Source organism: Taurulus bubalis (assembly GCF_910589615.1).
Source record: "Taurulus bubalis genome assembly, chromosome: 6".
Classification (NCBI taxonomy): Eukaryota; Metazoa; Chordata; class Actinopteri; order Perciformes; family Cottidae; genus Taurulus; species Taurulus bubalis.
In genome coordinates this window covers 4,900,800-4,926,331 of record NC_136594.1, presented here as the reverse complement: position 1 = coordinate 4,926,331, position 25,532 = coordinate 4,900,800, and the positions used below count along the sequence as shown (strand labels likewise).

Below are 25,532 nucleotides of genomic sequence, written 5' to 3'. Positions count from 1 at the left end.
GGTAGTAGTACTACCATAGTAGTTAGTAGTTAGTGATATAAGGTAGTAGTACTGCCCTAGTAGTTAGTAAGTTGTAGTAGTTGTTGGTAGTAATAGTTAGTAGTAGTAGTTAGTGATATAAGGTAGTAGCACTGCCCTAGTAGTTAGTAGTTGTTTGTAGTAATAGTGAGTAGTAGATGTTGTTAGTAAGTAATTGGTGATAGAAGGTAGTAGTACTACCCTAGTAGTTAGTACTAGTTAGTGATATAAGGTAGTAGTTGCTAGTAGTAATAGTTAGTAGTAGATATTAGTAGTTAGTGATAGAAAGTAGGAATACTACCTTAGTAGTAGTTAGTAATAGTAGTAGTTGTAAGTAGTTAGTGATAGAAGGTAGTAGTACCCTAGTAGTTGTTAGTAGTTATAGTTAGTAGTAGTTGTTAGTAGTACTAGTTAGTAGTTGTTGTGGAAGGGAAACGAGTACTAGCAGTAGTAGTTGTTAGTAGTTATAGTTAGTAATAGTTGTTAGTAAGTAATTGGTGATAGAAGGTAGTAGTACTACCTTAGTAGTAGTAGTTAGTAATAGTAGTAGTTGTAAGTAGTTAGTGATATAAGGTAGTAGTAATAGTTAGTTGTACTAGTTAGTAGTTGTTGTGGAAGGGAAACGAGTACTAGCAGTAGTAGTTGTTAGTAGTTATAGTTAGTAATAGTTGTTAGTAAGTAATTGGTGATAGAAGGTAGTAGTACTACCTTAGTAGTAGTAGTTAGTAATAGTAGTAGTTGTAAGTAGTTAGTGATATAAGGTAGTAGTAATAGTTAGTTGTACTAGTTAGTAGTTGTTGTGGAAGTGAAACGAGTCCTAGCAGTAGTAGTTTGGTCCAACTGGTTTTGTCTTGTTGGTGCAGGCAACTGTACTGGGCAGACTGGAACAGAGACGGGCCCAAAATTGAGATGTCCAACATGGACGGGACCGACCGGAGCGTCCTGGTGAAGGACGACCTGGGGCTGCCCAACGCTCTGACCTTTGACCTCGAGGAGCAGCAGCTGTGCTGGGCCGACGCCGGTGAGACACACCGGACAGGAACCAGAACCTGAACCCTCTGACCCACGTTGTTGTTGGTGCAGGTCCATTGCTGCTGCTCATTGATTGATTAATTGATTGATTGGTTGGTCGGTCTGCAGGAACTCGTAAGGTGGAGTGCATGGACCCTCACCGCAGGCTGAGGCGGCAGATCGTTGAAGGGATCCAGTACCCCTTCGCTCTCGTCTCCTTTGGAAAGAACCTTTACTACACCGACTGGAGGAGGTAGCGCTCTCATTGCCTTAAATATCCAGCAGTTTTTTGTCTTTCAACACACCTGAACACATCAGGACAATTTAGTGGGATTTAGTGAAATAATAACAAGGGCAGCCTGAGCGTCTGAGTGGATTTTAAATAAACATCATCTGTAAGTGCTGCTGATTTGGCTCCATTGTTTGACTGGACCCGTCACATTTAAAGGGTGTTTAACGGCCGCGTTAATCTGACGATCCAAACATCTGTGTGTGGTCTGTTTCTCAGGGAGGCGGTGGTCGCCGTGGACCGTCACTCGGAGAAAGAGACGGAAGAGTTTCTGCCACAGAGACGCTCTCGGCTGTACGGCATCACCACGACGCCGACGCAGTGTCCGCAAGGTACAGCTCCGCTTCATGTTTTTACTAATGGGCTCAAGGGGGCAAAATACGGGGCTCGTCCTGAACGCCTCATTTGAGAAGGAGGATATCAAATATCCTTATTTGTTGTGCCACTGTTTTTTTTATCTGTATAAATATTGATGTTTTCCTGTATATTTGGAGTGTGGAGGAGTGACGTAGAGACGCTGTATACTCTGGTAGTGACAGCGACCTGTCAATCACACTAAGCCCCGCCCTACAGCATACTCTTTTGAACATCATGCTATATTGAAGAAGACTTGAAACTAGAGATTGAGACATAAACTCATGTTTGCAATGTTTACTGAGGGAATAAATCAAGAGAGAAGTAAAGTCAATTATCCTGGTGGTCAGGAGAGAGAATGCAGCTTTAACACATGGAGCATATACTTCTATACAACCAGAGGAGTCGCCCCCTGGTGGTCAGGAGAGAGAATGCAGCTTTAACACATGGAGCATATACTTCTATACAACCAGAGGAGTCGCCCGCTGGTGGTCAGTAGAGAGAATGCAGCTTTAACACATGAAGCATGTACTTCTATACAACCAGAGGAGTCGCCCGCTGGTGGTCAGGAGAGAGAACGCAGCTTTAACACATGAAGCATGTACTTCTATACAACCAGAGGAGTCGCCCGCTGGTGGTCAGGAGAGATAATGCAGCTTTAACACATGGAGCATAGACTTCTATACAACCAGAGGAGTCGCCCCCTGGTGGTCAGGAGAGAGAATGCAGCTTTAACACATGGAGCATAGACTTCTATACAACCAGAGGAGTCGCCCCCTGGTGGTCAGGAGAGAGAATGCAGCTTTAACACATGGAGCATAAACTTCTATACAACCAGAGGAGTCGCCCGCTGGTGGTCAGTAGAGAGAATGCAGCTTTAACACATGAAGCATGTACTTCTATACAACCAGAGGAGTCGCCCGCTGGTGGTCAGGAGAGAGAACGCAGCTTTAACACATGAAGCATGTACTTCTATACAACCAGAGGAGTCGCCCGCTGGTGGTCAGGAGAGAGAATGCAGCTTTAACACATGGAGCATAGACTTCTATACAACCAGAGGAGTCGCCCCCTGGTGGTCAGGAGAGAGAATGCAGCTTTAACACATGGAGCATAGACTTCTATACAACCAGAGGAGTCGCCCCCTGGTGGTCAGGAGAGAGAATGCAGCTTCAACACATGAAGCATAGACTTCTATACAACCAGAGGAGTCGCCCCCTGGTGGTCTGGAGAGAGAATGCAAGTGTTAAGACACTTCCTCATCGCCTGGTTTCCCACCGTACGTCGTCTTTCGAGTGGTGATGAGTCCTATATATTCGTGGTATGTTGACAGTTTCATGCTGTCGCTGCATCGTCACCTCTGAATGTTTTACTGGGCAGCGAGCGTCGTGTTTAGAGAAGCCGTTGGAAGCTGTCTTTACCCGTGAGACCAACATTTGAGGTAATTCTCAAATCACCTCGTTCTGGTCCGTTGGACACAGTAACACGAGCCGCCGTGCGTTGGTGTTTTTACTGTGGGGATTTAAAAAGGCATTGCAGCAGTGAATATATGTCTTTGTGTTCCCAGGCTAAATAATCTCTGTATGAATTGAAATGTATTGCCGGGCATATTTTAGCTCGTAGGCGGGCGCATTCATGCGTCCAGCACCCTCCCACCCGTGGAAGCCACAGTGCGATCCGAACACTGGGTGAGCTTTAACGGCGTCGATAGGCGCTCGCCAAACTTCTGGCTAGTGATTTGTATCTGACACGCTGTGATCACGAATGGAGATCCACCCGTAAAGAAAAGTCCCAGTGTTTCTCTATTCATCTTTACTTATCGGTGTCCCTGTGCCGCTGCATCCGGATGAAGACCAGGACCCGAGCAGCTCCGTGGGAGCAGAGCAGATGTACTCGCTGACCGTGCTAATGGATTCCAGATGCACAGAGTAACGCGGGGGGATATAAGCGTGGGAACTCCGGGTGAAGTGACCTCAGGGGGGGGGGGCGCCAGCTGCGGATACGGAGACTCGCAGCTGGCGCCGAGCCGCCCGAAAACTATACGGTGATGAGAAACGGCTTCGCCGTCCACCTGCTGGTGGTTCCAGCCGCCAACGATGAACTGCTCCTCCACTTCCTGAAGCCGCAGCCAAGAGAAATCCAACACTGGACTGTAGGAGCCATGCTGAGGTCTCTGCAGCAGCTTTCTCTTGACTTTGAATGCAGTCGTGCTGCTTCTTAAGGTTCTGAACGCACTGAAATGTTACGCTTGGCCTCACGGGCGTCACGTGACGCTGCAGCTAACCTCTAAGATCGAGGGTTAGTCGACCCACAAGTCTCTGGATTCATTGTTTAACCTATAAAACGTGAGAAAGGAGTGAAACATAATGTTTTAGAGTAAAATGACGAGCATAAAGTTATTAGTTTACTATGATTTAAGACCAAGAAAAGGAGCAAATCCTCACATTTTACAACAAAGAACCGTTACAGTGTTGGTATTTGAGCTTGAAATGAATGATTATGGATCAAAATAGTTTTGAGTTTAATTCGTCATTGAAACCCAAACCAAAAAAATACAAGAAACACTGAAAAATCTGTCACCGTGATTAAACAATATATTATATAGACATTTATTTTTATTTGGATGGCAAACCATTTTTTAATGATTAGGATTTTTTTATGCTTTTTTTGGGGGGGAGGGGGAACTGACTGAATAGAATATTATCAAGGAAAATCACAGAATGCAAAAAAAAAATGAAATCAAAATGTGTTTTATTTTTCAGTTCAGGTCTAGTTTTCAATGCAAAAATGTAATTTCCCAAAATGTCTAATCAAAAAGCCAGGTCCCTGTCCTGGACTTTGCTATAAACTTTGGACATAATTATTATTATTATTATTATGTGTTTTACTTTAACTTCTTGTGTCTGAAGAAGCTTTCTGACCGACGTGTAAAGTAGCATCATCGGGTATCTCTTCCTCCTGACGTTGTTCCCGTCTCTCCCCCGTCAGCCTACAACTACTGCTCCAACAACGGCGGCTGCTCCCAGCTGTGTCTGCCGCGGCTCGGCGGCTTCACCTGCCGCTGCCCGGACGCCGCCGACGGCCGCTGTGTGGAGAGGAACCTGTGAGGCGAGCAGAGCGCCGGCAACGCCGCCGGGAGGGAAGCAAACCGCACACACTCTGCGTTTCCTACATTCTCTTACTTGAATTGAACATTTCCACAATCCTCTTAAGAGTCGTGTGTGTTTGTGGCCCTTGAGAGCCGTGATGTCACACCGCAGGTAAGATCACTCAACGCTCTTCCTGCGGCCGGATGAGGTTTCTGATCTTCTGATCGTTTGTGATCTGACTCCTAGTTTAAGTTTCTCTCCAAAATGAGAAGAAAAGAGACACGAAATCTAAGATACAGGGATTTTGTTTTTATAATAGCCAACAGATGAAAAAAAGAGTTGATAATTATTTGAAAAGGTATCGAACGATGAACTTTGTGTTTTTTGTGTATTTTAAAAGTGAAACTTCTTATAGATGTGGTCTGAAAGATAACTGCGGAAAACAATCAGATATCATTCTCAAATGTTTTGCAATGACACAAATATAAGGTTCCTAAGGGCCTTTTTTAAATGTTTGTTGTAAAAAAATTACCTTTAAAAGGCTTCTTTTTTTTTATAAATAAAAGGAAACAAAAACCTCAGAAGTTATTACTGGACAGACATGGAGCTTCTGTGACCTGTCAAAAAAAAAGCAGACAGTATCCCGAACTTAAAATCTGAATCAAACGCAATTCTTGTTCCCGTAACGTCACCAATCACCTAATCAATACGCTGTACAAGAGGATAAATACTCAAAGGCTTGCTAAAAGTGTTCACGTGTTTCTCATTTTCCTGGAAAACAGCATGAAATATCAAAAAATGTGGGTTAATCCAAATATATTTTGAACCACATTTAGTAAAAAATTGAATGAAAGATAATGGATTAAAGACGTTTGAGCCTGAAGGTAAAGAAGCCATTTTTATGACATTTAATTGTCCTTCAGATTTTATCACAAATGTAGACGACTTCCTGCTGACGGCCGATCAAAGGGGCGGAGCCTACTTAACTTTACTCCATTGAACTCCATTAAAACTTCTACTAGTTTCAACATATTAACGAGAATTTAAACGACTTCTCAATTAATTGTACGGGATGTTGTCAGTTTTCTTTTTTTTAAAGATCACAAAAGTCTCTTTTATTAACTATATATAACATTTAAAGAAATATATAAAACCATTGGAAGCATTTTCTTCCTGTTTAATTTCTAATAAAGTCAATAACAGAAAATCCAGAGAACTTTTTGAAGCTAAATAAAAGCAGATTTCTTTTTTTTTGTAAAGTAAAACTCTACAATTCTGAAATGATTCTATATTTGATCAAAACTTATATCCCCCACACTGTGTGCTAAGTATTTTGGAAGTGGACCCCAGATATCGACCCGAGGTGTGGAAGAGTTTAACGAGGACTACAAAACTTCTCAAGACTTACAAAATGTTTTTGTATCGTTTGTGCTACAACTCTGTGTATGTTTTTTATTATTATATGAACTTGTAAATAATGACCTGATATGCAGATGACGTTCTGAATGGTGCTGATGTTGCCTGAGATCACCGTGAAGGTGTCGTGCTTCTCGTGTCTCCATCGTTTTTTTACAGCGAAGTCTGTTTTCATCTGAAATAAAAAGTAAAGAAACAACAAAAACTGTCGTGCTTTAAAAAAAAGTCCTTAAATCATCTGCTAATCTCACAATGAAATGAGCAATTTGAACCGTTATGAATGTTCCTATAGAACCAGGAATAAAAAGTCAAATTTTCAAATCTTATTTGGATGATTCTCATTGAAAACACTGAATTGCTTTTGGCAGCAATTATACATTTTCAAACATAGGAATGGATTTTGATCTGTCAATTTGATTTTAATTACTTTTAATTTAAATTGTTACCAGCGACAGATTTTCATACTAAAAGACTGAATTCTAACCGGCTGCAGCAAAAACATGCAAACAAATATTCCCTCAGTTGTACGCCTGTGTCTTTGCTGCATGGTTTGATATGAACAAAAAAAACAAGATTCAATCATCACAGGTTCTGGACATTTTTATTTTTATTTGTGACCGGTATGAAGAAAGCAAAATATTCAACAGTGTAAAACCAAACGTGCTCTCAGGTGGACGAACCCGTCATGGAGATTCTGTTTCTTTTATATTTTATTAACGTTTATCGTTTCCAATCAGCTGATATTCTACTTTAATACAGATGTTTCTACACGGCCGATGCCAACAAGAGCTGCTTCTAAAAACTACCCTGAATATGGAACTACACTTTATTCTCAACAACTATATTTTTTTGTGTCTCTGCCTCCATTTCATCAAATTCAATGACGGGCGACGTATCTATCGTTACGATTGACCAAAAAAAAACATTCTCCCAGAAATAAATTTGTGCACAAGAAACAAAAAGGGTGAAGTAATGACTGAATATGTTTTGCAGCATAAACGTCTGGACTGGAATGACGAGTGTAAAAAGTCAGCGTGGCTTTCTTTTTCTTTTTGTATTGGGTATCCTTAACAAATAGTATTCTATGAAAATAATATTCCAAGTGGAGCCGTCTCGTTTATCAACTCTTGGACTGAAGGTATTAACGATGTGTAAGCCGTGCTCCATCCTCTTCATCAGAACGCTGAAGGTGAGTGGAGGTCAAGGTGCTTTAAGGACATTGGCCCAGAGGGAAATATTTAAGATAAACATGACAATAAATGTAATGATGTCAGCTTAAAGTGTGTTATGTTAGAACTGTTTGTAGCCTTTTGAAATCAAAGTATGAATGTGAACACTTAATGATACAGGACCATTTTTAAGATCCATAAGAATTATATCGGATTGAAGACCAAATGACCAGAAATGAGTTTCATGCAGGCGTCTCCTTACTGCCACCTAGTGGGTGGTGTTAATAGTGAACCATTGGATAAATAGTATAGGAGAGATGTACACAGTCGTAGTAGTACTACACACTGACTGTTTTACACATACTGTACTCTGCAGATTACACAGCTCTGACTCCTCCTACTCAAACTGATTACATTTAAATCAATGGAAAAAGTAATCATTCCCAAATAAAGTGTTGTTTATTGATTACATCATTGGATTTGTTAGTGCAGCTTTCACTGTGATGATGCTGCAGGAAGAACAGGTGGACATGCATGAAGCCGAGAGGGGCGTCGCTCCGAGAGCGGTTCAGTTTAGAGACGACAGAAGAGGTGGAGGAGCGTCGTTACGGCGCCGGTCCTCTGCACGAGGTCTCGGCCGGCCGCTGCAGCTCAAGTCGGACGCGGAAGCAAGCGAGTGCAGTGCAGTTCCCTCCTGAAAGTTTCTGTTTTCCGTGAGAACGGAGTCACTTCCTCACCTCTGCGGGGTCAGCAGGGTCAGGACCAGCGGACCAAGACCTGGTCTCCGTCCTCTATGGCGTAGAACTGGAGCGTCTTCAGGTCGCTGTCGATCTCAAACTCTGTCCCCGACATCTGCACAAAGAAAAGATGAAGTCTCAGGAACAGAATCTCCATAACCTTTACATCTTTGTGTGTGTGTGTGTGTGTGTGTGTGTGTGTGTGTGTGTGTGTGTGTGTGTGTGTGTGTGTGTGTGTGTGTGTATTCATCATCGTCCATTAACTTAACTACTATGAAAACTATAGTACTATTTGAAAAATAAGGACATTTCTTCGTGACCCCAAACTTTGAACGATAGTGTGTGTGTATTTATTTTTTTGTATTATTTAAAAATATATTTTTTTTTTTATATTAATAAAAAAATTATATATATATATATATATTTGTTTTTAAATATTAATACAAAAGATATATTAATATATATTGTTTTTAAATTAATATAAAAATATATATATATTTAATATTATATAATATATATACACCATATATATATATCTATATATATAGATATATATATATTAAAGAAAGAAAAGAAAAAAGATATATATATTTATATATTCTCCACAAAACAGATGAGGGAAGATAGAAACCGAGAATATTTAAGTCCATAAACTTGAATGATGAACAAATCTCCTTAATACATATCTAAGTATAATTATAATTAAGAATACAAACTATTATAGAGGCAGAAAATAGCAAGAACGGATATGCTAAATACAATAGAATATGTCAGAGTAAGACTGACAGCTAATAGTTTTCAATTAGTAGCAAAGCAATTAACGACTTAAGATGTCCCACTTTACTTTAATTCTATATTTTCTCTCGTAAAGCGGCAATGGAAGCCGATAAAGTCCCTTTTGTACGTAACTTCCCTCTGGATGAGTCTTACCTTGGGGCTGCTGTAGGTGAGCTTCAGATCTGCTGCTGGAACCTTCAGAAGTCTGTAGAGGAGTCCCTTCACTTTCTGAACCACCATGGAGGCTGCAGAGAGAACACACACACACACACACACACACACACACACACACACACACACACAGTTAATTTAAACAAAGTGTTATACAAGCAAAGCTCTTGACTTCCATTCTTCTTTTTTGCCGTTTTACCGAGAACTTTCTTCACAATGGGCTTCCGGTCGGCGTCATCGGGAAACACAAACGTAATCTCTGGTGAGAGACGAGGAAGAGATCAGTGTTCAGTAAACATCTCCGTTCCTGGTTTAACGTGTATCAGCCAATCAGAGAGCAGCAGGAGGCGGGACTTACTCAGCAGTTGATTTTTCAAAGCAAACGGCTCCGGCTTCTTCAGCTCGCCTTCCTCTGGAGCGCCGTACTCTGAAACACACAGGAGGAGGATCTTCATCATTATCTTCATCACTTCCAGTCATCATAAGATAAGAAATGTAAAAACAGGGTTCATACGCATTGTGACCAATGGATTTCCATGTAAAAAGTGAGTAAATGTAGTATTTAAACTAACAATGAGCATACAAAGCATACAGTAAACCTTAAATGACACAAATGAATGAGACAATACTTTGATTAAAAGAATAAACATTTATATAGATGCCTGTATGTATGCCTGCTTATATTTTGAGCGTCTTTCTTTTAAAAGCATATTAAAAGCATTATTAATTATTATTTAAACTCAGCGTAAATGAACGTCATGAACACATGAATATAACACATTTACATGACTTTTCCAAAACTTTCGGGATTTTATTTTTTACTTTTCCCGGCCTGGTAATAACTATTTTAAAATTCCATGACTTTTCCAGGTTTTCCATGCCCGTAAGAACCCTGCATATAGGAATAATAATGACAATTAATAATGACAATAATCATAACAAACTTTTATTTATCTAAAAAGGAGTTTGAGGGTCAGTTAAATGTGTTCTGGTAGAACAAAAATAATATAATATTTTCACAAATTTAATAAAATATTGATTAAAAAAGACCACCACCATGAGTACATGAAATGAATAAGCTAATTTTGTAGTATTTGCTTGGAAATACTCCACACTCCTGAGTGCTCTGATCTTTCTTTAAACCCGACTGAGCAGCGTTGAATTTTCCAGAAACCACTGAGGAGAAAACATGTCTGCTGCAGTTCCCCACCGCTGCCACTAGATGTCAGTACAGAGTCACGTCTGTGGGACTTACTGTCGATGAGCCTCTGGTACCAAGGGTGCTGCTCGGTGAACTGGGTGCTGGTCTGACTCGCCCCACCCGCCTTCAGCCACTCCGCCCCAAACATCTTGATGTAGTCGATCTCCGCCCCCCTCCGCTCGTTGAGGTGGACCTGATGGGAATCATGGCAATGGGTCAGCACGTGCACACACACACACACACACACACACACACACACACACACACACACACACACACACACACACACACACACACACACACACACACACACACACGCTCATTTCACCTCACTGTTGTTGAGGACGACCAGTTTTCCCAGTTTGGCGATGAGCAGCTGATTGACTGTTTTGGGGTTTCCGTCGCTGCTCACCAGTTGGTTCCCATTACACAAAAAGTGAGACAAGCTGGGAAGCTTTCCCAGTTCATCCACCACACACCACTGAGAGAGAGAGAGAGAGAGAGAGAGAGAGAGAGAGAGAGAGGTTAAACTAATCCATCTCAAATGTCGGTCAAATCAAATCTCAAAATAAACGTGATCAATAAATTGACGGATTATCCCTTTACTGTCAACGCAACTAACCTCAGTGATGTTGTTGTCTTTCACGTTGAGCTTCGTCAGCGACGGGAACATGGCAGTTTGAGATCCTACGGAGGGAAGATTCAACTTTATGAATCAATAATCATCCGTATGTAATCAAAACACAGGTGGTCTTGTTTAATATAATGCAATAAAAGACATACAGTGTAAATAATACTATTAATAATGATGAGAACCATATTCAACTTTATTTTTACAGCATTTTTCAAAGAAAATGGTTGAACCAGGATTAGAAAATTTAATAAAATATCCAACAATAACAACATGAAGAAAGATATAACGTAATGCAAATTTAAAAAAAGTGTGCTAGCATGAAAATAAACATTTTTAAAAAGATGGTTAAATGTTTGTATGTTAACCAGAATAATTATTAACGTTACGCGATTTATTAAAATGTTTTATTTTTTTAAATTTTTTACCAGGAGCAGTGTCATCGAATCGGATGTCAGAGAGTCCGGTCTCCGACAAGTTGAGGTGCTCCAGTCTGCAACCAAACGACATTTTCCCATTTTATTTCAGAAGCTTTTGTCCAAGCCAAAATATAATTGCAGTTACACACAGACGTCAGAGAGGACTATTCCATATATATATATATATATATATATATATATATATATATATATATATATATATATATATATATATATATATATATATATATATGTACATGCTTTTATTTTGTATGAAGGGAATCATTTAATTTGTACATATGGTGTCTAAATGATTCTATATATATATATATATATATATATATATATATATATATATATACATATATGTACGTGTGTGTGTGTGTGTGTGTGTGTGGTACCGGGGAAGAGCTGCTAGACTGAGCACGCTGCGCTGCACCAACGGGTTGCAGGACACACTGAGGCTCTTCAGGGACTGCAGCGCCGCTTCAGGCCTTCAGACATCAGACATCAGACATCAGAGTTACAGCGTCTGACCGTGAATCAAACGACGGGAACGCAGCGTTACCTCTGCAGCTCAGTGATGTTGTTCTTGTCCACACAGAGATCCTCCAGCTGCGGCCACATGGGGGCGCACTCCAGGATCTGAGCAGAGACACACACACACACACACACACTTTCAATTACAAAAGACCTGGAAATTATTGAAGAATTAAGATATATATATAAATAAAATATTATATTTATACATGTATTTATACTTGTTTTATGTATACTGTGGTAGAAGTTAGGAATGTCCCTAAATAATAAATATAATTATAAAAATATATTTTTATATTATTAATTGTTAATTAAAAGTAGCCAATTATATTTTTTGTCTGACATACTTCATTCAGGAATAATATATAAATACATATATGAGCCCACAATAGATATTTAAATAAATATCAATAGAAATAAATATGCATTATATATATCAATAAATGAGTAAAATATGAAGATTTAAATGCATATCTAATAATACTGGTAATATAAATATACATTTTCATATACATGTTCTATATTTCATTTAATACTGAATTGTATATAATTGATATTTCATATATAAAAATGGCAATTATAAATAACGTACAATATAAATACTTGATTTAAATAAATGTTTTATTTACACATATTCCTTTATTTAATATAAGATCGCCATGGTAACTTTGTTTTCGTCCTTCCTGCATTTGGCAGCTGCAACTCTGTCACCTTCAACCTGAATGATGTGTTTAAATTCTCAGCGTTTGTGATCCGATCAGATTGAGAAACTCTGAGTTGACCACCGAACGCGTTTGTCGGGGTTCGTGAAGCCAGAGGAGGAAACCTGGGCGTGTGTTGTGTGCAGGACAGTACCTGAGGCCAGGTGAGGTCACAGCCGCTGAGGACGAGGACCTTGAGGCTGCAGAAAGCCTGGCAGTGAGCCGAGACGTCGGCGGGCAAACGCAGTCTGTTGTTGCTGAGCAAATGAAACAAAAACCGTCAAGAAGCGCTCAGCGGGAAGACGGAAGACAAATATGATCCAACGCAGTCAGGAGGAGTCTGTACACGAGCGTCAGTCCTTCCAGGTCGTCCAGCTGCCGAGTGATGGAGGACACGTCCTCCCAGCAGGACAGCAGAGACCCGCTCATGTCCAACCACTGCACCTCTGATCGCTGCGGTTAAGGACTCAACGAGGAGACACTCACAGGAGACATTCACACAGGAGACACTCACAGGAGACATTCACACAGGAGACACTCACAGGAGACATTCACACAGGAGACACTCACAGGAGACATTCACACAGGAGACACTCACAGGAGACATTCACACAGGAGACACTCACAGGAGACACTCACAGGAGACACTCACACAGGAGACACTCACAGGAGACACTCACAGGAGACATTCACACAGGAGACACTCACAGGAGACACTCACAGGAGACACTCACAGGAGACATTCACACAGGAGACACTCACAGGATACACTCACACAGGAGACACTCACAGGAGACACTCACAGGAGACATTCACACAGGAGACACTCACAGGAGACACTCACAGGAGACACTCACAGGAGACATTCACACAGGAGACACTCACACAGGAGACACTCACAGGAGACACTCACAGGAGACATTCACACAGGAGACACTCACAGGAGACACTCACAGGAGACACTCACAGGAGACATTCACACAGGAGACACTCACAGGAGACACTCACACAGGAGACACTCACACAGGAGACACTCAAACAGGAGACACTCACAGGAGACATTCACACAGGAGACACTCACACAGGAGACACTCACACAGGAGACACTCACACAGGAGACACTCACAGGAGACACTCACAGGAGACACTCACACAGGAGACACTCACACAGGAGACACTCACAGGAGACATTCACACAGGAGACACTCACACAGGAGACACTCACAGGAGACATTCACACAGGAGACACTCACAGGAGACACTCACAGGAGACATTCACACAGGAGACACTCACAGGAGACACTCACAGGAGACACTCACAGGAGACACTCACACAGGAGACACTCACAGGAGACACTCACAGGAGACATTCACACAGGAGACACTCACAGGAGACACTCACAGGAGACATTCACACGAGACACTCACAGGAGACACTCACAGGAGACATTCACACAGGAGACATTCACACAGGAGACACTCACAGGAGACACTCACACAGGAGACACTCACACAGGAGACACTCAAACAGGAGACACTCACAGGAGACATTCACACAGGAGACACTCACACAGGAGACACTCACACAGGAGACACTCACAGGAGACACTCACAGGAGACACTCACACAGGAGACACTCACACAGGAGACACTCACAGGAGACATTCACACAGGAGACACTCACACAGGAGACACTCACAGGAGACATTCACACAGGAGACACTCACACAGGAGACACTCACAGGAGACACTCACACAGGAGACACTCACACAGGAGACATTCACACAGGAGACACTCACAGGAGACACTCACACAGGAGACACTCACAGGAGACACTCACACAGGAGACATTCACACAGGAGACACTCACACTCACACAGGAGACACTCACACAGGAGACATTCACACAGGAGACAGTCACACAGGACACACTCACACTCACACAGGAGACACTCACACAGGAGACACTCACACAGGAGACATTCACACAGGAGACACTCACACAGGACACACTCACACTCACACAGGAGACACTCACACTCTCACAGGACACACTCACACAGGAGACATTCACACAGGAGACACTCACACAGGACACACTCACACTCACACAGGAGACACTCACACTCACACAGGAGACACTCACACAGGAGACACTCACACAGGAGACACTCACACAGGAGACATTCACACAGGACACACTCACACTCACACAGGAGACATTCACACAGGACACACTCACACAGGACACACTCACACAGGAGACACTCACACAGGAGACACTCACACAGGAGACACTCACACAGGAGACATTCACACAGGAGACACTCACACAGGAGACACTCACATTCACACAGGAGACACTCACACAGGAGACACTCACACAGGAGACACTCACACAGGAGACACTCACACAGGAGACATTCACACAGGAGACACTCACACAGGAGACACTCACATTCATACAGAAGACACTCACACAGGAGACACTCACAAAGGAGACACTCACACAGGAGACACTCACACAGGAGACACTCACATTCACACAGAAGACACTCACACAGGAGACACTCACATTCACACAGAAGACATTCACACAGGAGACATTCACACAGGAGACACTCACACAGGATACATTCACACAGGAGACTGGTAAATAAAAATGTCTTCAAGCGAAGCAACGCCTAAAACACAAATTCACATCAGAGTCTTTTTTTGTTTTTGTTTTTTTTAAACCCGATGGAGTCTGGTGGGTCTGTGTAAAAAGATACGTGGCGTTGTTTTCCTGATTTCTCCATCCGCTCCGGGTCCGTTCACTTCACAGTTGCCAAGCAGCGCTGACAGAAGACTTTCAAATCTGTCGAGGACATTGGAACCAATAAAAAGGAAATAAGTAAATATTTTTGCTAAAGCAACACGTTTCCTGTTAAAGCCGGTTAAAACTCTTCGCAGGATTAATTCTTAAATCGCGCTCTTCCTTTCTCTCTCTGCCTGCTACGTCTTACTGCCCGGCTGCCTTTGAGCAAGGCACCTGCAGCTGCTCCTCAAGACCCTGACTATCTGCCGCTGTGCGAGTAGAAGGAGAGGCAGCGGTACGAATACTAGAAAGAGATTTAAAAACAGGCGGCAGAGGGCGGTGAGCGTCGTACCCGCGATCCTTCATTCTGCCCCACTTGAGCTTCCTTGAGGAGATGGAGATCTCCTCGCTCAGCACCTTCTCGGTTTCGAACTCATACACCTGCTGCACGGCGGTCAGGTAGTCCACTCCCGAGCTCACCTTGGCCGGACGGACAAAGGAGCCTCCTGTAGGGTGTCTGATAAGAGGAGGCGTGGGAAAAAACCATCAGGGACATTTTTACTCGTTTCAGATCATTTCATTTCAAATGAGCAAATTAAAAGAGTGTATGATTGTGGAATCCATAAAATGGCAAAAACGCGTTCATCACTTGTCATCGGGCATCTTATCTAGTCCAACAAACCCACGGAGCTGTCAGAGCTTTTGCAGAAATGCATACGTTGAAGTTTCTGAATTTATGCGAGTGGGTAATAACTTTCTGGACTTCCTCACGCGGCATTGAAGGGACGGTAACAGCTCATGATTACCTGCAGGTGAAGTACCGGACTCCCCCGTGGCTGCCGTCGTGTTTGCCTCTCTCCGGGTCGTCCCACTCCACGCCGAGCCACAGCCCTGAGCACAACACAGACGCTCCATCAGTGCGAGTGGGAGGCGGAGCATTGGCGTGGGAGTTTCTTCAGCAAGTTTTTGTTAATTTAATGAAGAAGTTCGTTGAACGTCGTCTACAGGAGCTCGATCAAAGATAAGGCTAAAAATTAGCAAAACTACTACTACCATTAGCTACCTGATCGAACAATACGTGAACATTGTAACATTGTGTAAGCTATTATATTGAGTTACTTTAACAGCTCTGTGAAGCAGTGTTCTGGGTGTTTGTGTCTGGGGCTTTTATTGTCAAGGATAAAACGGAAGAAGAGAAGAAATGTTCAACTAGTGTGTGAAAAATTAATAAAGTGGTTGCCGTTCATGCAGACTTGTGTTATTAATATTGTATTACTATTATAAAGTATAGGTGCATCATATCCCACCACTGCAACCAAGGGTTATGGCGCGCCTATACTATATAATAGCAATACAATAATAGCTTACAATTGTAACATTTGATCACAAACTTGAGTGATTGAAGTGTCCGGGCTGAAGACACGTTTCGGCCTGCTCTAATGAAGTATTGAGGTTTCATAATTGGCTCATGTCATAAAGCCTTCTGTAGTTTCCCTCTGTGTGTTTTAGGAAGTATTTGTTGTTTCGCCTGATATTTATTAAAAAAAGCTGATACTCAATTCACAATAATTGTGTTCAAAATGAGTTTCCCGTTTGTTTTTAAAGCCCGACATGTGTTCCTGATCTAACATATTTTACTCACTAAAAGGCCTGCATTCAGATTTTAGAAGTAGCCGTACGAAAGTATTTGCAACGAAATATACTTAAAATATAATTAAGGACCATAAGTAAAAGGTGTCAATGTGCAAAATGGCCAATTTCTGAGAAATATATATTATATTATTGATATATAATTGTGTATGCGACAATGTGTTGCAGCTGGTGAAGGTGGAGCTTATTTTAATTACTGTATAATACTGTAAACATGACATTAACATTTTGAATTAATAATCTGAATCAGCAAAGGAACAAAAGCTGTCAAATAAATGTCATGGATTAGAAAGTACTTATATATATATATTTTTTATAGTATTTAAAACGGTACTTTATAATAATAATAATAATAATAATAATAATAACTTTATGTATATAGCCCCTTTAAAAACAAGGTTTACAAAGTGCTCTACAGAGAATCAAAGAATAAACATAACTTAAATACCAGTAAACAAAAAGGACCATACCATAAAGGCAATGAATACAACCAAACCAAACATAACCAAAAAGAACAAATGGAATAGAAAACAAACAAATAAATAAATAAAATATACAAACAAAACCAGGGGAACAAAATAACTGCATAATATATCATAAAAGGACATGAAAGGTAGCATATTCTTATTTATCTTTTCAGCAAAGCCCCGGGTGTAACGTACCTGCTGTCGGGGGCACCAGGCCCACGTACCGCACCGTGGCCCGCTCCCCGTCGCAGGACACCCGTCCGCCAACAGAGTGCTCCGGTACCTGCGGCTGGTCGACTCCCATCGAAGCCCCGTTTTCTATCATCAACGTGAGAACTTGTCAATAAATGTCCCACGATCCTCCTCTTCCCCCCCAAAAAGAGATGGAACGCACTCGTTAAATAATAACTGGCATAACAATATATTAATAATATAAATAAATAACCTGCGACGTTTTAAAATACAGCCTTGACGGTAGTTTAGCTTCTATCCAGCTCGCAGCCACAAACCCAAAACATTAGACGTAGCTGCTCACCGGAAGTGACGGAATGTTTGACGGAAGTGGCGGAGGTTTTCGAGGTTGCACTCATTTCCCACAACTAAAACTGATTGTAAATACGTATACTATTAAATACACATACATTTAAATGTATTTATTACATCTTAAAACTGTCAGAGTCCCGTTATTATATATCTGTCGTGTTCAGTTCGCGATATAAAATCAACGTTAATGAAAATAAACAGGAACCTCTGTGTCGCAGTGACCTTGTTCCCTGTGGGAAATCATTTTCAGTAGGACAAGTCGTGTGCTGGGAAGGGAAAACGTGTGTACATGTGTGAAATAGATACTATCGTGTTATTGGTCTTTAAAGTCGTAGGAATTCGTGTGTTTGCTGCAGTTAACCTGATAAATTACTCGTTTCTATAAATAGAAGAAACCAGAAACCAGTTTTCGAGTGTTACCGGTACATTCTCCGGAAGAAACCATGAAGAAGAAGACACCCAAGAAGAGGTTTGTTTACACATTTGTATTTCTCAAAGTAACCTGAATGAAGATAACCTACCTCCATTTTTTTTTTTTACCAAAGATGACTTGATTATACATGAAGTGAAGCAGCTGCCTAGCAGACACAATGCAGGACAATATGGCTCGATATCGTTCATTTGATTGTTTACATATCAACCCTCAGCAGCAGTGACCTTTACTAAAGTAAAAGTACTAATACCACGCTGTAAAATACTCTAATACAAGAAAAAGTCCTGCATTGAAAGTCTTACTAAAGTAAAAGTATTTAAGTATATCAGGAAAATGTACTTGCGACAGTTATACGATTATATATTATATCATTAGTTTATTATTACTAATGCATTAATGTAAAAGCAGGATTTTACAGTTTAAAAAATATTTTCATTATGGATCAATGTGTTAATTCTTATCTCTATTAATCGATTGATTGCTTGGTTTGTAAAACTAGTGAGAAATATTACGATGATTGACAGCAGAAAATCGTCACATATGTGTAGCTGGAACCATGGAATGTCTTTAAATTAAAAATGATAAAGAGATTATCAGTTGATTTTCTGATTAATTAATCAACTAATCGTTTCAGCTGTACTTATACATTTTCATATGTTTCGTGTCCCAAAAAAAATCCGCTACAGTAAGTGATAGGGACTAAGATTAAGACACATTGTTTTCAGTAAAATATTGTTTTCATGTACATTAAATGTACAAAATGTAACTAGTTATTGATTCAAACCCGTATTCCGCACCCTGATGACGAATATGCACTATTTCTCCACTGAAAAGTACATACCGTTACTCACATGCTGTATTCTCAGAGCAGATTCTTAGTATTTCTTTAATTTAGCAGCTGTGAGAATAGTGGATTCTGACGTTTCTCTATCGGCTGTAACTTCTTCTTTTCAGAGCTTCTGTCGTCAGTGAAGATGTGTTATCCGGCCAACCGGCAGATGACTATGCAGTGGGTCAGGTGTCAGGAAGTTTGTTCAAGAAGAAATCCAAAGCCTCTGGATCGCTGTCGACTTTATTCAGCACCGCTGCACCGGCTGGTCCTCTTCTGTTCCAGCCTGCACCCAAGGTAACAAAAAATATATAACACAAATATATCAAACGACCGGGGGGGAAATAGCGCATATGTTGGGGACTATTTTCAGCGGCCGATTAATCCACATCTGGTGCTCTAGTGGGTGTTTGTGGCAGCAGGACGGTGCATGTGTGATTGAGTCAAAATAAACTACAGTGTGTTCATGGTGATGAAGGAACAACAGTGAGGCTCACAAATGTGTTGGTAATAGTTTGTTGACAACCATAGAGCTCTACGGCTCAGAGGAAGAAGATATGTCAGACGTTGATACTTTGATACTCACTTTTTCTGACGCATCTTTGATACTCTGATATACTTTGATACTCAGGCTTTGATACTCACTCACTTTTTTTGTTAGTCGATACATTCACTGTTGGTTTGAGTCTGAACATGAAGTTTAATGACAAGAACAATATAGAGAATTCCTTTTGTTTTCATGGCAGCCTGTTCAGAAGAGCACAGAAGAAAATGAACAACAGAAGGCGGTCAAAGGTCAGGCCAGTCAGAAGATGAATCAGAAGCAGATTGTGGAGAAATCGGAATCCGACCAGAAGCTGGAAAACAGGTGAGGCGTTTAAAAATAGACATCAGTCCATCTTTAATCTACAGAGTCATCGTCTTCTTCTTCCTTTCTGCCTCCATTCTGTTCTTGTCTTTTTTCTCATTTGTACATAACGTTATTGTTATTTAAGAATTTTTTTTTAAATCTAAATAGTCTCTCTTTTTTTTCTGAAGAAAAATAAAATCACCAAATCCTCGTCATTTCTTCTTCTTTAGTTTCTTAAATATATCTTCCTCTCTCCTCCGTTGCTTTTAGGGAGGTCAGTTTACAGAACGCGGACGAGGACGAGCAAGGGAAGGCGTCCGCTCCAAAGAAGAAGAGGAAAGCGCCGGCCGACGGAGAGAACACTGCAGAGCACTGGGTGATGAAGAGGCAGAAGCTGAAAGCCAGTAAAGAGGAGGAGGCGTCAAAGGAGAAGAGGACGGTGTTTGTAGGCAACCTGCCAATCAGCTGCACCAAGAAGGTACAGACAGAGAACAGAAGATTTGATTGGGCACGTCCATATATCATACGATTAGTCGATAACGTATTTATGATGACGGGCTGCAGAGAGAACATGAAAACATCCTTTAACTCACCGAAAGCCAGTTATCAAACCCGTCATCATGCATCTGACTTTAAGATGACGTGCTGGAATCCTACAGTGTGTCATGCTACATTTTTAAATAGATTTATAGTCCGCTGTGATCCGACGGGGACAACATGCAGCATCTGATCATACAAAATATGGATCAAACGGAATAAGCACTTTACTTTTGACCTGCACCTCATAATCCGACAGTAATAAAAAAGGTTTTGTGTGAGAGCAGTCCTAAAAGGTATAGAGTTTTAAAAAGTGTATGTTTTAACAGCATTTAATGACAATGTTTCAACACGTGCTATGAAAAATATGAAGACTATAAGCAGCCAATATTCAAAAACTCTCCTCACATTGATGACCGATTGTAAAAGCAGTCATTTTGAAGATGATCATTTTGAAGATTAATATTATTTACTTATATTAATTCATGATTTTGCTTCATGAAGTCAGATTTTTGACTAACGAGCAGACCCCAGATCGGTTCAGTGAGCTTTGCATTTTGCCTCCACAGCTTCACTGCTATTTTTTTAATTGTTTATTCCTGGATTGATCAACAATATGTAGCAGAGAGGAAGAACCTGATCCCCCCTTTGTGTTTCAGACCCTGACCAGCCTCTTCAGAGACGATGGATCCATCGAGTCCATCCGCTTTCGCTCTGTGGTAAAAATACAACAACACACACATTTTGCTCTCTGGACTGTTCATCTTTTAAGGAAGAAGAAGCTGTCTGGGCTCACATCAATCGCTACTGGAACCATAATTTCAGTTTATTCAGAGGACATATTTTTTGATCTCAAAGATCAAGATGTCAAAGTTCACCAAGGTTGAACTTGGTTTATTCCACTGATTGCTGCGACTCTCTTAAAAATGAATTGAGTCTCTATCCTCTTAAATTTGCAAATCTTTAATCAGGGAGAGGCCTCGCGGAATCTTTCTAATTTCTTGGATTATTTAGCACAAACAGAACTTCCTTCATTGACCTCCACCTCACGGCCCTTACGGTCCAGTGGCAGCTCCAGCCAGAGTCCACCGGGGGAGCTGTAACTCCTCATCAGCTCCTGATGGTCTGTTTTGTTTGTCCCCTGCAGGTCAGAGAGGATCCCTTGATGTCCCGCAAAGTAGCGGTTATTCAGTAAGTTTCTGTTTGTGTCCGTTCTGTAGCGTTAAGAGTCGAAAAAAACCCTCCTCAAAGGTTAAACTCTGTTTTTTACTTCCCAGGCGCAAAATTCATCCCAAAACACAAAGCTTAAACGCCTACGTGGTGTTCAACAACGAGGCCACGGTCGCCAAAGCGCTAGAGAGGTCAGTGATTTTTAAATAAAATTCCCACAAATGAAGTCGCCGCGTGCGTTCAGCCAACTGCAAGCTTTTCCTCTGTGTGCCTCCGCTGACAGGAACGGCATGGAGATCGAGAAGGACTTCCACATCCGGGTGGACAGAGTGACGACCGGCCCCTCGGTGAGTGTCCGCTCCGCAGTTCACCCGCAAATCTGTTGAAATTAGTTTTTTTTTTGGAACATGTTTGGTGACATTGTCCGTGTGGTGTCTTGCAGCACGATCACAAACGCTCCGTATTTGTGGGGAATCTTTCGTTCGGTGAGTCTCTCTTCTGTTTTAAAGCTGTGTGATGTGTGTTGTATTGTGTCGAAGTTGACCTGTCGTGTGTGTGTGTGTGTGTTTGGGGGGGTTTAGAGATAAAGGAGCTGGCTTTTCGGCGGCACTTTGAGGCGTGTGGCACGGTGGACGCTGTGCGATTGGTGCGAGACCAGAACTCTGGATTAGGGAAAGGATTCGGTTACATCCTGTTTGAGGTATGACGACCCGAACGGCGCTTTTCTTTTTTTAAGTTTGTGTTCTCTTGTTTTTTTTTTTTAACATGTTATGTGAGAGTTCATAGTCTTGTACCCGTTTGTCTTCCCTGTTGCAGCGCGCCGACTCGGTGCAGCTGGCGTTGGAACTGGACGCCACCAAACTGGACGGCAGACCCATCCGGGTGAAGAGGGCGGAGAGGCAGAAGGATAAAACCGACGGCAAGGGCCCTGCGAAGGGGCCCATGAAGCGTCCCATGAAGGGCCCGGGGCAGGAGAGAGGCGGCTTCAAGTCTAAAAAGACGTTCGCTGGAAACCAGCAGACGTCGACCAAGAGCTCAAACTCCTACAAAGGAGAAATGACAAATCCAAACAAAAAGAAAGTACAGAAGAAGAAGAAACCGAGGACCAAAAGGGCCGTTCATATCTGATCTGCGTCTCGCAGAAGTAAAAAGTGTGTGAGGACTAGACAACAGTCTAAAGGCGGAATTCTAGTCTGTCAACTATGAGGAGGATGATGAATATAATAATAATCTGGAGCGGCTGTGATCTTTACTTCATCGGAGGTGTTGATGTTATAACTGTGGGGACAATAATGGTGAGATTCATGTCAATTTTCAGTCGGTTTTCCACCTCCGATGAAGTGTTTTTCAGGAAATATCATTAAATTACAACATTATTCTCATAACATTACGACCGAATACAGAAGGCACAAGAGACTTAACTGTTTTAATATTTTTGTATTTGTCCCCTGGCGTATGAATTTTGTTTTCCTTCGCATCCATAAAGACATTTTTCCACCACAAATGAACCATCGCTGCATTTAAAGAAAAGTCACCGCACTGCTGTCTCTTCCTCTTTACCATCTTTATGCTAAGCTAGGCTAACCACGTCCTGTCTGTAGTTTAATTTTTAACATCAGACGTGGTAGTTATCGGTCTTCTCTTCTATATAACTCAGCATAAAAACCAATAAACGTGTTCAATACAATGTTGAAGTGTTCCATTAATGCTGCGATTACATAGTTTCTATTTCTTTTTTTAAACGTTCACGTCAACAAGTCACCTTTCAGGAGAGTAAAGTGGAGGTGCCTGAAGAGTAAATGCCTTTTGTGTTCTATTAAAGTCATTGTTTCTTTTACTGGGACAAATGGAGGCACAAAGCCAGACTACTCCGTGTGATTCAGAGGGAGGTAAAGGTGAGGCGTTCACCCACAGAGCTGCAGGTAAGAGGCGGAGCAACACTGGAGAGGAGAGCTCCTACGTCACACTGCAGAAACGAGAGTTAAGTTGTGGAGAGGTATACAGTAATTCTACCCAGCTTATACATGTATTACCCAGAGAATAACTTTCCAAAACGTTGAACATATATTTCCATTCTATTTGATCGACCACTTTCTCAGCGTCTCAAGGAGACAACCAGATATTCTGGGGTTTGTTTTGGGGGTATTGAATGACCCCCCAATAAGTGCCTCACATTAGTATAAGAATGACGACCTTGCACAAATCCTGTTTGATCAGGTCCGATGATGGTGGGGAGGATAGGGTCGAGTCTTTTTGAGAAAAGATTGGCTAATTTTAATTTTTCCACCCATTGTAAACTAATTGGTCCATATGAGGAAGGTTCCTCTGGGTTTTTACCTTGCTTTGGTATTAAGGTAATTGCAGCCGTCTGTGTTGATTCAGTAGTTTTTGATTCAAGAAGTATTCGTACATTTTACTGAAGAATAAAAATATCTTTGAATTCTTTATATGTTTCTGGAGGAAGTCCATGTGGGCCGGCTGCTTTACCAGAGAGGATGTCATGATAGTCTCCTGTATCTCTGCATCTGTATTCAAAGCCTGTTATTGTTGCTCATTAATGCCGTGTTCACACCGGACGCGGCGCGAATTTGCGGCGCGACCAGATTACATGTAAAGTCAATCAACAGACGCGCCGCCCCGCGAATAGGCGATTTTTTCGCGGGGCGGCGAGATAGACGCGTTCGAGGCGGCGCGAACAGAGCGTTTGACCTGGGGCGAACAAAGCGAAGGACGCGGCGCGAATTCGCGTGAGTTGAATTCTCCCAACTCCGGCGGAGAAATCGCGTGACGCAAAGTTGCGGCAGCCAATCAGCGTTGAGAATCAGCGTTGAGAAGCTCCGCCCGTCATCACCTCCGTCCTGCCGTTCCTTGAATGAAACTGCTGCTGCTCCGAAAGAACCAGCGCTGACAGCGGCTTCATTGAGACGCTGTTGTGGGACTACGGATAATATTATGAACCCAGACACCATGGAGTTTGATGTTCCCGAGATATGTGGAGTTTACACAAAAAGTATAAAGCAGAACTGGTGGTTATTTCCATGGTGGATGGCATAATCGGTATCGTTTTACGGAGATACGCGAGACGCTGTTCCTGGAGGAGTCGGTGAAATTCACCGAGCTGTGTGCGGCTACGGATGATGTTATGAACCCAAACACAGGGCGTTTCATGTTCCGACATGTTTGGGACTTCCACAACAAGTATAAAGCAGAACTAGTGGTTATTTATTCCATGTTCGATGCAGAAATGAAAGTTGCATCTCTCTGTGAGAGACAAGCAACGGAGCTAAGCCACGCCCCCTTCGCGACGCGATCTTTCGCGTCTGGTGTGAACGCGGCGAGATAATTCGCGCAGCGTCCGGTGTGAACACGGTTTAAATGTTCCAAGTAGCCCTTTATTTGAGTAACTTTGATGTATTTCTGATGTATATAGTCATTTGAAATAAATTGGTAAATATATATATCTGCATATGAATATATCTCCTCAGATTTAAAACGACAGAGGAACAAAGCCAGACTACTCCGTGTGAGTCAGAGGGAGGTAAAGGTGAGGCGTTCACTCACAGAGCTGCAGGTAAGAGGCGGAGCAACACTGAAGAGGAGAGCTCCTACGTCACACTGCAGAAACCAGAGTTAAGAGTCAGAGTGGCAGAAACACTGCAGTCGAGACAAGTCTCTGCTTTTCTCTCAAAGACAATTCAAAGTGACTTCATCAGGTTTTCCTCTTCCAAACACTGG

The 25,532-nt window shown here is 41.8% G+C and overlaps 3 protein-coding genes across 3 annotated transcripts in view; 2 read left to right on the top strand and 1 right to left on the bottom strand.

Annotated features, from left to right (window-relative positions):
- LOC306738109 (nidogen-1-like) overlaps positions 1–4,776 on the top strand; it is a gene marked incomplete at both ends in the record, with an annotated part of 29,996 nt that extends 25,220 nt beyond the window's left edge. Inside the window, 4 exons of the mRNA XM_079219938.1 lie at positions 882–1,039; positions 1,159–1,282; positions 1,538–1,650; positions 4,658–4,776. Of these exons, the coding sequence (XP_079076064.1) occupies positions 882–1,039; positions 1,159–1,282; positions 1,538–1,650; positions 4,658–4,776 (514 nt within the window). The remainder of the gene's footprint in view (positions 1–881; positions 1,040–1,158; positions 1,283–1,537; positions 1,651–4,657) is intronic.
- A 1,987-nt stretch (positions 4,777–6,763) lies between these two features.
- Positions 6,764–17,739, bottom strand: tbce (tubulin folding cofactor E; the record flags this gene model as incomplete). The annotated part of the gene is made up of 16 exons (XM_079219937.1): positions 6,764–8,195; positions 9,011–9,102; positions 9,228–9,287; positions 9,387–9,455; positions 10,284–10,422; positions 10,558–10,710; positions 10,852–10,916; positions 11,289–11,353; positions 11,681–11,773; positions 11,848–11,924; positions 12,675–12,777; positions 12,867–12,966; positions 15,293–15,378; positions 15,671–15,835; positions 16,125–16,209; positions 17,631–17,739. 16 exons carry the CDS (start codon positions 17,737–17,739, stop codon positions 8,100–8,102), a joined length of 1,557 nt encoding a protein of 518 aa, XP_079076063.1. The 3' UTR covers positions 6,764–8,099.
- Positions 17,740–18,316: 577 nt separating this feature from the next.
- Positions 18,317–23,449, top strand: rbm34 (RNA binding motif protein 34). The gene is made up of 11 exons (XM_079220124.1): positions 18,317–18,447; positions 19,366–19,537; positions 19,987–20,108; positions 20,361–20,568; positions 21,287–21,346; positions 21,775–21,818; positions 21,905–21,988; positions 22,081–22,144; positions 22,240–22,282; positions 22,379–22,497; positions 22,614–23,449. The coding sequence occupies exons 1-11, from the start codon at positions 18,422–18,424 to the stop codon at positions 22,923–22,925; spliced, it is 1,254 nt and encodes a 417-aa protein (XP_079076250.1). The 5' UTR covers positions 18,317–18,421; the 3' UTR covers positions 22,926–23,449.
- Positions 23,450–25,532: the final 2,083 nt, after the last annotated feature.

Coding starts and splice junctions, on each gene's coding strand:
- rbm34 (XM_079220124.1), top strand. CDS start 18,422: ATGAAGAAGAAGACACCCAAGAAGAG. Junction 18,448..19,365: donor AAGAAGACACCCAAGAAGAG/GTTTGTTTACAC, acceptor TCTTCTTTTCAG/AGCTTCTGTCGTCAGTGAAG. Junction 21,989..22,080: donor GTCGCCAAAGCGCTAGAGAG/GTCAGTGATTTT, acceptor CTCCGCTGACAG/GAACGGCATGGAGATCGAGA.